This window comes from Phocoena sinus, chromosome X (genome assembly GCF_008692025.1).
Source record: "Phocoena sinus isolate mPhoSin1 chromosome X, mPhoSin1.pri, whole genome shotgun sequence".
Lineage (NCBI taxonomy): Eukaryota > Metazoa > Chordata > Mammalia > Artiodactyla > Phocoenidae > Phocoena > Phocoena sinus.
In genome coordinates this window covers 61,348,591-61,361,219 of record NC_045784.1, presented here as the reverse complement: position 1 = coordinate 61,361,219, position 12,629 = coordinate 61,348,591, and the positions used below count along the sequence as shown (strand labels likewise).

At 42.1% G+C, this 12,629-nt stretch overlaps 1 protein-coding gene and 1 pseudogene across 6 annotated transcripts in view; one reads left to right on the top strand and one right to left on the bottom strand.

The window, feature by feature from the left end:
* OGT (O-linked N-acetylglucosamine (GlcNAc) transferase) overlaps positions 1 to 6,506 on the bottom strand; it is a 37,724-nt gene extending 31,218 nt beyond the window's left edge. For 2 of the 6 annotated variants that reach the window (XR_004347972.1, XM_032619059.1), the window contains exons 1-3: positions 6,240 to 6,497; positions 3,236 to 3,416; positions 2,126 to 2,369 (exon numbers count right to left, since the gene is read on the bottom strand). Coding sequence is in view for 5 of the 6 variants with exons in the window: in XM_032619059.1 (XP_032474950.1) it covers positions 2,126 to 2,369; positions 3,236 to 3,416; positions 6,240 to 6,276 (462 nt within the window). In the remaining variant the exon portion in view is untranslated. Of the gene's footprint in view, positions 1 to 2,125; positions 2,370 to 3,235; positions 3,417 to 6,239 lie in introns of all 6 variants that reach the window. The other 4 variants (XM_032619055.1, XM_032619058.1, XM_032619057.1 and 1 more) reach the window with 3 other exon arrangements.
* Positions 6,507 to 8,733: 2,227 nt separating this feature from the next.
* On the top strand, positions 8,734 to 10,958 carry LOC116747098 (annotated as a pseudogene).
* Positions 10,959 to 12,629: the final 1,671 nt, after the last annotated feature.

The window sequence follows — 12,629 nt, the reverse complement described above, 5'->3', positions numbered from 1 at the left end:
AGGCAGTAGGCACAGTCCCTTTTTCATTCTTACTGGTAAAGACAGAGAAATACAGCAGCACCTTCCACTAGAAGAAACAGAACCAGATGGGAATGCACAGCTGTTCAATGCCTTCAAGGGGTAGTCCCATGATTTATTTTAGTATTATCTTACTTCTTTGGTAGGGCACAATGATAAGCTTCCTGTTAACAGGTTAGATATTGAAAAGCATGGTTCTGTCTCCCACTTTAGCTTTCCCTTCTCATCATACTCCTACAGTTTGGTATACTGTCAGCAGCAATGACTGCTCTGCGATACATGTAGGCAACTGGAAACCTGAGCAAAGGGGATCAGAGTTCCAAGATGTTTGGGCCCACGGCTGTGTAAGAGGGCACAAGTGAATGTATACGTAATCAACAAGTGAAGGATGGAACCAACCTTAATTAATAAAGGGAAAGAATTTACTGTGACAATTAGGTACACAAGTGAGCCCTGAGCCTTGGGAAGAACAAGGTCCAAGCCCCAGTGGCAGCACATACAGGGTTCCCTAAAACTGTCTGTAACTAGCTAGATGGTACTGCAATAAAATTTACAAAAAGTCACTCAAATTTACATATATATGCATTGAGTATCTCCAAAAGGATACATAAGAAATTAGTTTCATCAGCTACCTCCAAGAAGGGTAGCTGGGAGACTTTTCACTGTATCCATACAAAAAGCAATAAATAAAATTTAAAATTTAACAATCAAAATTAATGGAAAAAACAACTGTTAATAGATATGATAAAAAGTGATTTCAGATCTTTGCATAAACTACTATATTAAGCTTCAGTTTCCCACCTGTAAAATAAGGATAAGGGACAGCAGAATGGTTTTCAAATTGTGCTCAAGGGCTGCCTTGAGGGGTGGATGCCCTCTGGGTACCCAGATAAAAAGGGCTTCCTTGGGCTTCCCTGGTGGCGCAGTGGTTGAGAGTCTGCCTGCCGATGCAGGGGACACGGGTTCGTGCCCCAGTCCGGGAAGAGGCACAACAGTGAGAGGCCCGCGTACCACAAAAAAAAAAAAAAAAAGGGCTTCCTTTATTTCTTCTCTCTACAATGTTTGCTTTCAAGATATTCAGACTCAGGTTTTAACATCCACTTCACCATTACTAGCTGTTTGATCCCAAGAAAGTTAACATAACCCCTGAGTCTGTTTTTAAGTGGTAAAATTGGAACAGATACCATCTACTTTGAAGGATCACTGTGAGCATTAAGAAAGACCAACGTCTGATTGGCACAATGTCTGAGCACATAGTAGACTTTCAATAAATGGTAGCTATAATAGTTAATTATTAACCACTTCAAGGGTTGGTGCAAAGCTAAATGTTGACGACGTAGCTCAAAAACATATTCTTAAATTTTTTCTGGATTCCTATAATCTCCCTTTTATCACTTTCCTGTTATGTCTATCTTATTTCCCTAACTACATCAAAAGTTCTAAGGGCAAGTCTTACTTTTTCTGTGTACCTTTCAGAAACCCTGACACATTGTGAACTTAATGTCTGCCAACTGGGCCTCACTCGTTCCCAGGAAAACATCTGCAATTTAGACAAAAAAATTTTTAGAACTAATCAAAAGCCTGGTGTGCATACTATCACCTCTATTCTACCACTTCTAATTACGTAGAAAGAAAAGAGGATAGAATATTGAGGAAAAAAATTTGCAGCCTAGTTTTCATGTCACGGATCCATATATTGACATCTTAACTATTCTGTATTACAGACTAAGGCCCTTCTTCCACTATTCCTTGAAAATCAATTAACCGTTGCAAACATGTTATAGCAGAAGTTATCCAAATTTAATCAAAAGAGCCCAAAGAAACAATGTCATGTGTTCTGTACTTTTACGGGCATTATAAAGATAGATGTAGAGTTTCTTGCAATAAGGATAATTTTTATGCTCTCAAATAACTTGCTAGATAAAATAATTTTTTTAAAAATATAACACAGACCTGAGTCAAAGCAATTTCACCATTTTAAGTAGACAAAACATTTCCAAACTCTTGACTTTTTTCCATGCAAAAACCTATTTGTGTCTAAAGTATCAAACTGTTTCTTTCTAGGCTTTTGTGAAGGGAAAATAATAACCATTAAAATTATACTCACAGGATTGTACTGAAGAGCAGAGACGTAAGCTTGTACTGCCCCTTCCATGTCTCCTGCTGCTACCAAAGCGGCTGCCAGGTTAATATAACCATCGATGAAATCTGGTTTCAGACGCAATGCATGCCGATAATGCTCAATTGCTTCCTGCAACTGCCCTCTTTCCTTGTACACATTCCCCAAATTCGAATAGGCTTCTGCCAGAAGAGGGTTCTGTTTAATTGCCAGAGTACTAAAGTGGGCAGATCTGGAAAAGGGGAAAAGTATTCATGCATGGGTATGCATGTTACAGAAAGAAGGTATGGCCCATATGCAACTCAGTTTCTGAAGATCCTGTGTATTGCTCGTTATATAATAATACATTATCTTTTAACTAGCGCATAGTAGGAAAAATTTTGGAAATCAAAGTTTTTCAGAAGTGGAGGCATTCCAGATTTCAAATTGGAACACTCTTTTTTCTTATGAGATAAAATTCTTAACTAGAGTCTCATTACCAAACTGCCTCATTGTAAACCATGATCGTTAAGATCAAGAATAAAAATGCTATGTGCGTGAGTCTCATTTTCCATTTCTTGAAAAGATTCAATTACGCACACCTTTAAATGTCAAAATAAGCCAAAATGACAATTTATTAAAAGGATAAGAACACAGATTCCTCCCTTTTGATTAATTCAATTGATTAGCTAAAAGCAGCACATCATAATGACTTGATGGCATCTGCAACTTGAACCACATATGCACCTCCTACCACAGCATATACACCATCACCTCTGAGCATTTCTGTCCCTCAAGCTGACAAATCTTACAAAGGTGAGAGTGGATGCTCAGATGTATACTAAGAATAATTACCTGAACAGAGTTTTTAAAAAGCAGCAGACGTAGGTGGAAAGAACTAGAAAAGGTCCCTAGTCATACTGATAATACAACCACAAAAGGAGGGAAGAAAAACTGGCAGCTGGGCATGTCACAAGTGGGCAAGAGAGCAGATGTGCGTTGGTGGCTCCAGGTGAAACCCAGTACTGGAAAAATTTCAAGTTCAAATATTTTAAGTATCATTTTTCAAGCTTAGCACCCAGAGGCAGCAATCACCAGCATCACCCCCACATCTCCTACCTGTCCAGCCTTCGACACTGGAAGTGTATAGATGAAAGTAATAAAAGTACACCAGTATTGTCTGGCTCTTGTCTCCAGAGCTGCATGCAGTGTCTCTCAGCTGCCTCAAAATCTCCTGCCTGATATTCTCGATGTGCCAACTCAGCTAACCCTTGGAAGGAAAGCATACGTTTCGTTGGTTCTGGAGAATCATCAAAACATTTGAGGGAAGGGGGGGGGGGAAACAAAAAGTTAGAAATGCAAACAAAAAAATGTAAAAATATGGTATATTAAACTTAAAGATGAAAATGCTTGAAACTATGTAAAGCACTAGAGTGTTCTGCACGTTACTGATACCCCCAAGTTAATATCAAGTGCAGAACCGGCATCTTTAGAATTCGCCCATTAACTTTCTTTCCCAGACCAGACAGAAATATTTACTTCCAAAGGAGATTACATAATGACAAAAAATACTTTGTATCTTTAAATTACAAATCATAAGTAGCATCTAAAGATTTATGAAATATTATTCCTCATACCTTAGTTAACACAGAAAAACAAAATATAAAACATGTGATTTGCAAGGTCACATAGATTTAATAATGTCAGAATAACCTACTGGGAAACTTAATACTTTGTCCTGTGTTTTAGGTTGGATCTGTGGGGGGTGGGGTACTGGTAACTATCTCTTAACCTGGGTTGGGGGCACCATATGCATAGTGAACTCAATTATATTGTTTTTGTATATTTCACAACTTAATTTTTTAATTACTTTAAGGGCAACACTAGAAACAAGCATAGGGGAACCAAAACTAAAAGTCAAGGTGCTATTTTTAAAACAGCTGGTAAACAAGATGAATTCATCTGTCAAGAGCCAAAATATTTAAAGGGATCATCAAACATTTTAAATAAAGACCCAAGATTACATTGCTCCTCTACCATCCCAAACTCACATTGAGACCAAATTAGCTAAATCCCACCCACACTGGTTTAACACTAGCATTTTCCAAAGACCTCGGATACTGACTAAAGGATTAAGACACTGCAAACAACCCTGTGTAAACCAAGCAGTTACCTACAACTGCAATGATTTTTTAAAATGGGAAAACACTAAAATATAAAACCATTCGATAAAGCACAACAGAATAACAAATGAAAGCACTTTGCTGTGTGTAAGTGACTTCGTTCAGATACATAAAGATAAAGGGTATACATCTAAAGCCCAGAGAGGGAAAACAACAACAAGCTACCTAAGTATCAATTGTAAATACTTACTTAATAATACATTACTGGGAATTTGACCACACCACTTTAACTAGATAGCGTGGGAAACCTTGTACAAATTACTTAAATTCTACCAAGGTCAGAGTGACAAGCTCAAATTTGAGCCTAGACCCTCAATCATTAGAGCTGGCAAGCGAACTGTATTCACAGGAACGCAAAGTAAATTTCCTAACAGAATGCACAGCTAGCTGACCACTAACATAAGAGCAGAGAGACCTGCATCCAACTCTGGGGGTGGTTATATCTATGAGAGAAACTAGAAAATCACATTTTAGACAAGCCTCTAGAACTTCCTAGCTCCTTATTTTAAGACATTATTAACTTTTCAAGGCCGCCTGTTATTTTAACGCTCGATATGACAACTTCCTCAAATAAAATAACACGTAGAAAAGGGCAAGGTAGTACAGGAGAATCTAGGACAGAATCTTAAATCTTTAAAAATCCCTGAGAGGGAGGGGAACACTGACTAATAACTAATCCCACTACCTACAATCATGGCTACAACAATTGAAGATTCACTTCTTAGTGCACAAATGTTCAAAAACAATAAAACCCTTGACACATCTCAACTGAGAAATCAACAAAAAAATAACCTCGTGGGAAACCTTAGAACCGCAGCCCAATCCCCCCTCCCTCCCGCCCCAAATAGCCTCAATATGGAAAGGCAGCTGAAGGACACTCCTATAATTTGGTTGTTTCCTTATTTTAGTACCAAATACTCTCGACTAATTGTCTAAAAGGGCAACCGCCTTGCACTTGTGCAGCTACACTCCAGTTGCTTTACAAACTCTTCAAGCAGGGATGAAAACTTAAAAAAAAATACACCCCCTATGAATAAAGAGATACCGGGCTAAAGAATGGGGATGGAAGACCCAGAGGCGGCGGCGGCGGCGGAGGAATACAGGGAGAAAGTAACACAAAGCGAGAAACTGGCGGGCAGGATGGTCAACGCCAAAGCCCCAGCACCAGGGTGGTTTCTCCCCAAGGGTAGGAAGTGGACCGCAGGGCTGGCAACCTCGCGAAGGAAAGGGTGTGGCTCCCTGCGGGAGGGGAGGGAGGAGGACAGGGTGGGAAATCCAGGCTGGGGGCAGCGGGTGGAATTGAGCAATGGCAAAAGGAACCCCTGGAAATTTCCAATCGAAACCGGGGCCACTCAACCGAAGACACAGCAGAAAGGCGCTGCCCGGGGGGTGCTGCTTCAAAATCCTCCCGTCGAGGTTACTCGAAGCACACCCAGGAGCTTGTGCCCCGTCCTTGGGGTGATACAAAGTGAGGATACGATTACCTCGGAACGGCACCCGCGCCCTCGATTGACAGAGGACCACCAAATTGGGCTAAGGGGAGCAGGGTGGAGGGGGAAGAGGAGGGGGCGGTGAGCTGAATTAGGAGAGAATACGGCGGGGAAGGCAAGTGAAAGGCAGCGAGAAGGGTAGGGATTCCAATGCAGTCCATTCCAAGACATCCTAAGCGCGCACGTGTGGAAGAAGCGTCCCGAGAGAGTAGAAGGCTAGAAAATGCACAGGATTACAAAGCAAGAAAGGAAGCAAAAAACAAGCAAGCGAGAGGAAATGTTTAAGGAACGGACGACAGCAGAAACCCCGATCGGATGCCGGTAGACGACGAAAAGCTCAGCGATGCCACTGATGTAATGCGGATGGCTAGAGGGAAGGGAGTGATGAGAGGCAAAGGACGGCGCGAGACCCCAAGGGGGCGTCTGCCAAGGTAGAACAGACACCGGTACCTGTGCTGTCGGCCACGTTGCCCACGGAAGACGCCATCTGGAGCTTCTGGAGGGAGTGCGAAAAGGGGGTAACTGAGTCCCGCTGCCGCCACTACTGGCAAGAATGTTTCTAGAGGTAGCAAATACGAGGGCAGCAGCCGTACCACTGCTTTGGCAGGCTTAAGCGGCGGCAACAGTACAGGAACCGAACCTTAGGAACTCTGGTTGGCCATCTACCTCTCACGGTCTTGAAATGGCGGCGACGGCTCCTCGGCCGAGACAACACGGACCGGAACTACTTTCTGTTACAATCAAGTACCAGCGCGGAAGTAGCGCGGTAACCACTTATGTGATCAAAATGACTATAATCAAAGTCACTCTTTCCTATGTAGCCTTCCGCACAGGGCCCATTGCGACAAACACGATTTGTGTCGAGAGCGCATGCGAGCAACCCTGTCAACCCGACTCGCGGCTAGGGCACTGTCTGGGGCAGGACCGTCCAAGTTTTCTACTAGCGAAGCGGAAGATGAAAAAGAAACATACACATGATGGCTACATTTTTGGCAGAGTGGTAAAGTATAGTACACTACCCAGCCAAGAACGTAGATTTTAATAGAAATACCAAAGGCATCTACAAAAGTTTCATCAACTTTATTCGTACAAAAAGGGATAGTTACAAGGTTGATGAATCAATTCTGAGCAAGTAAATTTAAATGGTTATATTTCAAAGGCTGGAATTCAAAACGATGGCAGAGAGGGTTCCAATTAGAACACGTCTTAATTCTGATTCCAGCCATTGATTTAAGCACTTTGATGAAAAAGATTGAGAGTTTCACAGGGCCAAGTGAACCCAAGCATCTCAGATTTGGGCCATATAGCCCGAAATTTCCAAATCCTTTTGGTGTTCAGGATAGTTTTGCCCACAGTATTATGGCAAATGCTTCATAACTCGGGGACATGCTGAGAGTTTGCACTCCAAAGGCAGCGGCCATAAAAATGTTAAAGACGATTCATATTCCTCAAAATCCATGACTCTTCTGAGTTGTGACTTCATTTCCACCACGTAGCTCTGCAGAACGGTACAATCAGTGATATGTAACTCAAGGCAGCTCAACAATGATAAATGGATTCATTTGCCATCTACCTAAACCACACGTCGAGATTGAAACTAAATTGGCTCCACTTATTGAACAAATCAGTTCTTTATGATCTCCTGCAGTTTCAAGTCCACTGTTCGGACATTTTGTCACATTGGTATTAATTTGTATCTCATCTCTTGTTCCAGGAAGGATTTAAGGTAGCTTGCCACATCAGCAAGAAATTATAAACCAATGGAGGCAACAAGTTGTGTCTCTTGGAGCCTTCTTTTTTCCAAGAAAAAAAAAAAGTCCTTGATCTAAGAAAGCAAGTCGGTGAATTTCTTCAAAATGTTTCTACTACCTAGCCAACTGCCTACACACACACACACACACACACACACACACACACACACACACACCCTTAAGTCCTCAAATTTTGCCTCAATTTCTTTGAGACAGCTCATATACTGTTAATTATGGATATGGGCACAGAGGAAATTTGTAATATTGATCATTTCTTCTATCACATCTATAATTACGAGTCAGATGCAGTGAAAAAGACGAAGTTCACTACACAAACTCTCCTGGAAGTTGGGCACCAACCTCTTCTCTTAATTTGATTTAACTGGTAAAACCTTTTTCTCCCTGCTCCCCCCCTCCCCCGGCAGAAGTGCTCCATCTGTGGTGAATAAAATCAGCTTTTCAACTTTTAGAACGGACTTCTCAGATTCCACTGGCAGATGTTTAGGCCTTACTGATTAGTGGGTGCTAGCTAATTAAGTAAAACTCTTCTTCTTGTTAAATGCCAGATTATGTTCCCAGCCAGGCAGGCTATTTGGCCCATCCATACTTGTGGTCTAAGTTTCCTCATCCTGAGAGGAGTCAAAGGACGCTGCTGTGGAAAGCTGGGTGGTGGGGCTCACAGTGATTCAATAAGGAAAAACTCCTGTTGGAGTCTCAAGAACCCCCTCCAGGTACCTTCCAGCAGTAGCACCTGGAGGGTTTAGTTGGAAGGACTTATCAGATAAATGCATCTTCTTTGGCCAATCAAGTAACATTTACTAGAGTGCAAGGCACTGTGGGAGACAAAAAAATCAGCAAGACAAGATCTTTGCCCTCAAGGAAATTGAAGCCCAGTTAGGTAGACACAAAAAGCCACTAGAGCATAAAACAGAAGAGTATTATTAAAGTGATAAAATACATCACTGTCTATAAATATCTGAGGAGGGAACAGTCACTTCAGGCTGGAGGAGGGTGACCAAGAAGGCCTGACCTGGGCATTGATGGGGGTGCTTTTGTGTGTTCTCTTTCACACTGATTTCTGTTTGTTTGTTTTTCTCCCTTTTGTGGGCAATTGTAAATTCAGAATCACCTAAAATAAACCAGCCGCTTCTTCCACCGCAATCCCAAACTTTGCCACCGTAATAATACCGCTAATGGTGTATTCGTTTTCTATTACTGTCTCGCAAATTGCCCACCAATTTAGCGGCTTGAAACAACGCACACTTCAGAGCAGTCGCGCCAGCGCTCGGCGAGGGAGCCGGAGACACGCTTTGGCTGCCGCCGCCACGCAGTTGCCGCTGGAAAATGGCTCCAAAGGTTCAGTGAAGCTGGAAAAATACCTAGATGTAGCGCCACAGGCTCTCCAGATGTTTGGGATAATATTCCAGAGAGGGATCGACCCCCACCCCCCGGAGTAGCTAACCACTCAAAACGAAGAAAATTCGTTTTAAAACCTTCCGGAAATCTTTGAGCCCAAATAAAAGTAAAGAAACTGATTTCATGGTAGCACAGCAACCATCACTAGCCAGTGAGTTTGGAAAAAATGATTCCTTATTTGGTAGCTGCTATGGTAAAGACATGGCCAGCTGTGATATCAACAGGGAAGATGAAAAAGGTAGAACAAAATAGATCAAAGACTGAAAGCCTAATGGGTACATTAAAAAGGCGGCTTTCTGCAGAACAAAAGCAGAAAAGCAAGGGGAGCACACCCTCTGGGAGCTCTGCCAGATGAGGATACGTTTTCCTCTCCTCAGCACCAATAGTCTTTAAAGATGCGAGAGCTCAAAAGACCAATAAGGTCCACTTTCCTCGTCAATCATCACTATAGTCCTACCCCTTAGTCTCTTGACCTACAAACTCTGAGGAGCAGTGTATCAAAATGGAGGAAGTGAGATTCAAAGCCCTGGTTCATTCTTCCAATCCAAATCCAACACGTAAGGATGTCTGAAAAGATTTTCACAGTCTTCAGCCTGAAACTGTGTGCCGAGAACAAAATAATTCATTAAAGAGTTCAGAATCTCAGAATGGAGATTTGCGTCTTCACCACAATGAACACGTGCCTGTAGTTATTGGACTTACCCGTCAAGACTGCGTTTGGTATTCTGTGCCTAGAAATGAGGGGGATGTATGCTTTGGAAGCATCGCCTATTGTCTGGACAGTTTTTCCATGGAAGTTTCTGCAGTTGCTTCTCAAGCGGGAGAGAACTCTTTCTCCAAAAATGAAAACCAGGACCTAGTCGTTGCCCCAGAGATCTTTGTGGACAAGTCTGTGTATGGCTTGTTCATTGGCACCTCAGATGTCACACTGCAAAGCCCAAGAGTGAGTCATGATGATGTCCCTCCACACTCACCACTGCCACCTCCAATGCAGAAAAATCAAATCCAAAGGAACGTCGGTGGACTTACCAGCACAGATGTCCATGTGTCTGAAAGTATACGTGCTATCATTTGAATTTTGATTCTGACTCTGCTCCTGTGGTTGCAAGAGTTTCTTTCTTTTTTTTAGTTTATTCAGTTTTAAAATTTATTTATTTTTGGCTGCATTGGGTCTTCGTTGCTGCGTGCAGGCTTTCTCTAGTTGCAGCGAGCAGGGGCTACTCTTTGTTGTGGTGCACGGCCTTCTCATTGCAGTGGCTTCTCTTGCTGCGGAGTACCGGCTCTAGGCGCATGGGCCTCAGCAGTTGTGGCTCACGGGTCAGTAGTTGTGGCTCGTGGGCTCTAGCTCTAGAGTGCAGGCTCAGTAGTTGTGGCACACGGGCCTAGTTGCTCCATGGCATGTGGGATCTTCCTGGACCAGGGCTCAAACCCATGTCCCCTGCATTGGCAGGTGGATTCTCAGCCACTGCGCCACCAGGGAAGCCCAAGAGTTTGTGACTCAGTGGAAAGTAGTGGTCTTATGGTTGTGACAAGCTTTGCAGAGAAGCTGAGAAAACTTGTGAAATAAGGATAGTGCTGGGGACAAATCACATCCTGGGAGACAGAAGGAAATCTAGCAAATGTGCCAGATGGTTCTTTTCTTGCTCCGGCTAGTTCTGATGACTGTTACCTTTTAAGCTCCAGCTTTCGCTTCCATGGTAAACACTTCACGCTAGAATTGAGTACTCAAATGTTGGGTTTTGCTTTTATGAACAACCAGATGTGGATGGACAATTTGCTGATCTAATTAAACATTCAACCAGGGACTCTGGAAATGGAGCTTTTTGTTATTCAAGGTCTCGGTTGCCTGGATATGCAATTTACCCTGTCAGACTCACCAACCAAGTATCACAATTCCTGCAGGTGCTATTTTGTTATATGTCAGTATATCAGAATAGACTTATTTCAAAAACTGCCTTTGCCAAACAAAATGAAGAATTATTGACAGGAGAAGCATTACTGAAAGATTAGGAGAACCCTGCATCCTGCACTTTGGGTTCCAGAAAAAGAGATTGAAATATAATTTACAAACTTTCATTACTATCAAAATCTTTGGCTGCCATAACTGTTAAAGATTTAGGTGAAAAGAGTAATCAATTTGTTTAGGGGTGGGGCAGTATTGCCAACGTGTCTTGAGTTTATTTTTGGTTCTTTAAAAAGGAAAGTCTTAGGCTTCCCTGGTGGCGCAGTGGTTGAGAGTCCGCCTGCCGATGCAGGGGACACGGGTTCGTGCCCCAGTCAGGGAAGATCCCACATGCCGCGGAGGGGCTAGGCCCGCGTGAGCCATGACCGCTGAGCCTGCGCATCCGGAGCCTGTGCTCCGCAACGGGAGAGGCCACAACAGTGAGAGGCCCGCGTACCTCAAAAAAACATGCAGAATTTATATATACACTAAAAGTGATTTTTAATCTCATACTTTAGAAAGATTTAGAATTATGAATTGACATAGCTTGGGTAATAGAATGCAGATCTGCAGTATATCTTTTTTGTTGTTGTTATTTCAAGAGAGTGATATTTTAATAATCAAATAGTACATACAAAGAAGTTAAGATTTGTGATATCACACTAATTAGATATTATTAAAAATTTATATCATATGTAAAGCATTCTTAAAATAGCTAAGTTGACTTTTGCTATGATATTAGAAATGGAAATATATATAAATAAAACATGTATATGTAAAACATATTAGGAATTCTGTAAAATTAGTACCTGGTGGTATATAATAGGGCATCATGGAATGAGAAGAAAACAAACTTTTTTTATTTAGCATGATTAAACAAAGTGGAAATGTAGCAAGTATACAAGCTCATTGACCTATTTTAAGAGTAATTTTATTTCTTGGGCTTTTTTTTTGTATTTGCCTCAGTTATTTGTAGACATAGAGGTAAGCCAAATCACTATCTGGGTATATACCTAGATCCAGGTGAGTATAGGGGTGAAATAATGGTGTGAATTGTGTCACATTTCTATTGTAATTATGTATGCCTAAAAAGAGATGGGGACTTTCATTAGAAATTTTTTTTATCTCCTAACAAGAAAAGTGTAATTTAAAAAATTTTTAATACAAATGTATTTGCGTTCATTTCTGAAAGTAAAGGAAGGGTATACAAAGACAAACCACATGCATACAAACTTTTTTTTTTTGACGGTAATTAAGTTAAAAAACACAATAAGGGCTTCCCTGGTGGCGCAGTGGTTGAGAGTCCGCCTGCCGATGCAGGGGACACGGGTTCGTGCCCCGGTCAGGGAAGATCCCACATGCCGCGGAGCGGCTGGGCCCGTGAGCCATGGCCGCTGAGCCTGTGCGTCCGGAGCCTGTGCTCTGCAACGGGAGAGGCCACAACAGTGAGAGGCCCACGTACCGCAAAAAACAAACAAACAAAAAAACACAATAAAGTAGCACAAAATGAACTGAGCTCCTGTATATTTTTAAGAGGCATGTAAAAGCACACAGGATCTTGTGGTGGTTATCAATAAGCTACACTCTATGAAATATTTGTCCTATATTACCACATACATTCCATTTTACCCTGCATCCTAATGCTGCTAAAATATAGTAGAAAGCAGCAGCATAGCACAGGGAGATCAGCTCGGTGCTCTGCGACGACCTACAGGGGTATATCTTTTACAA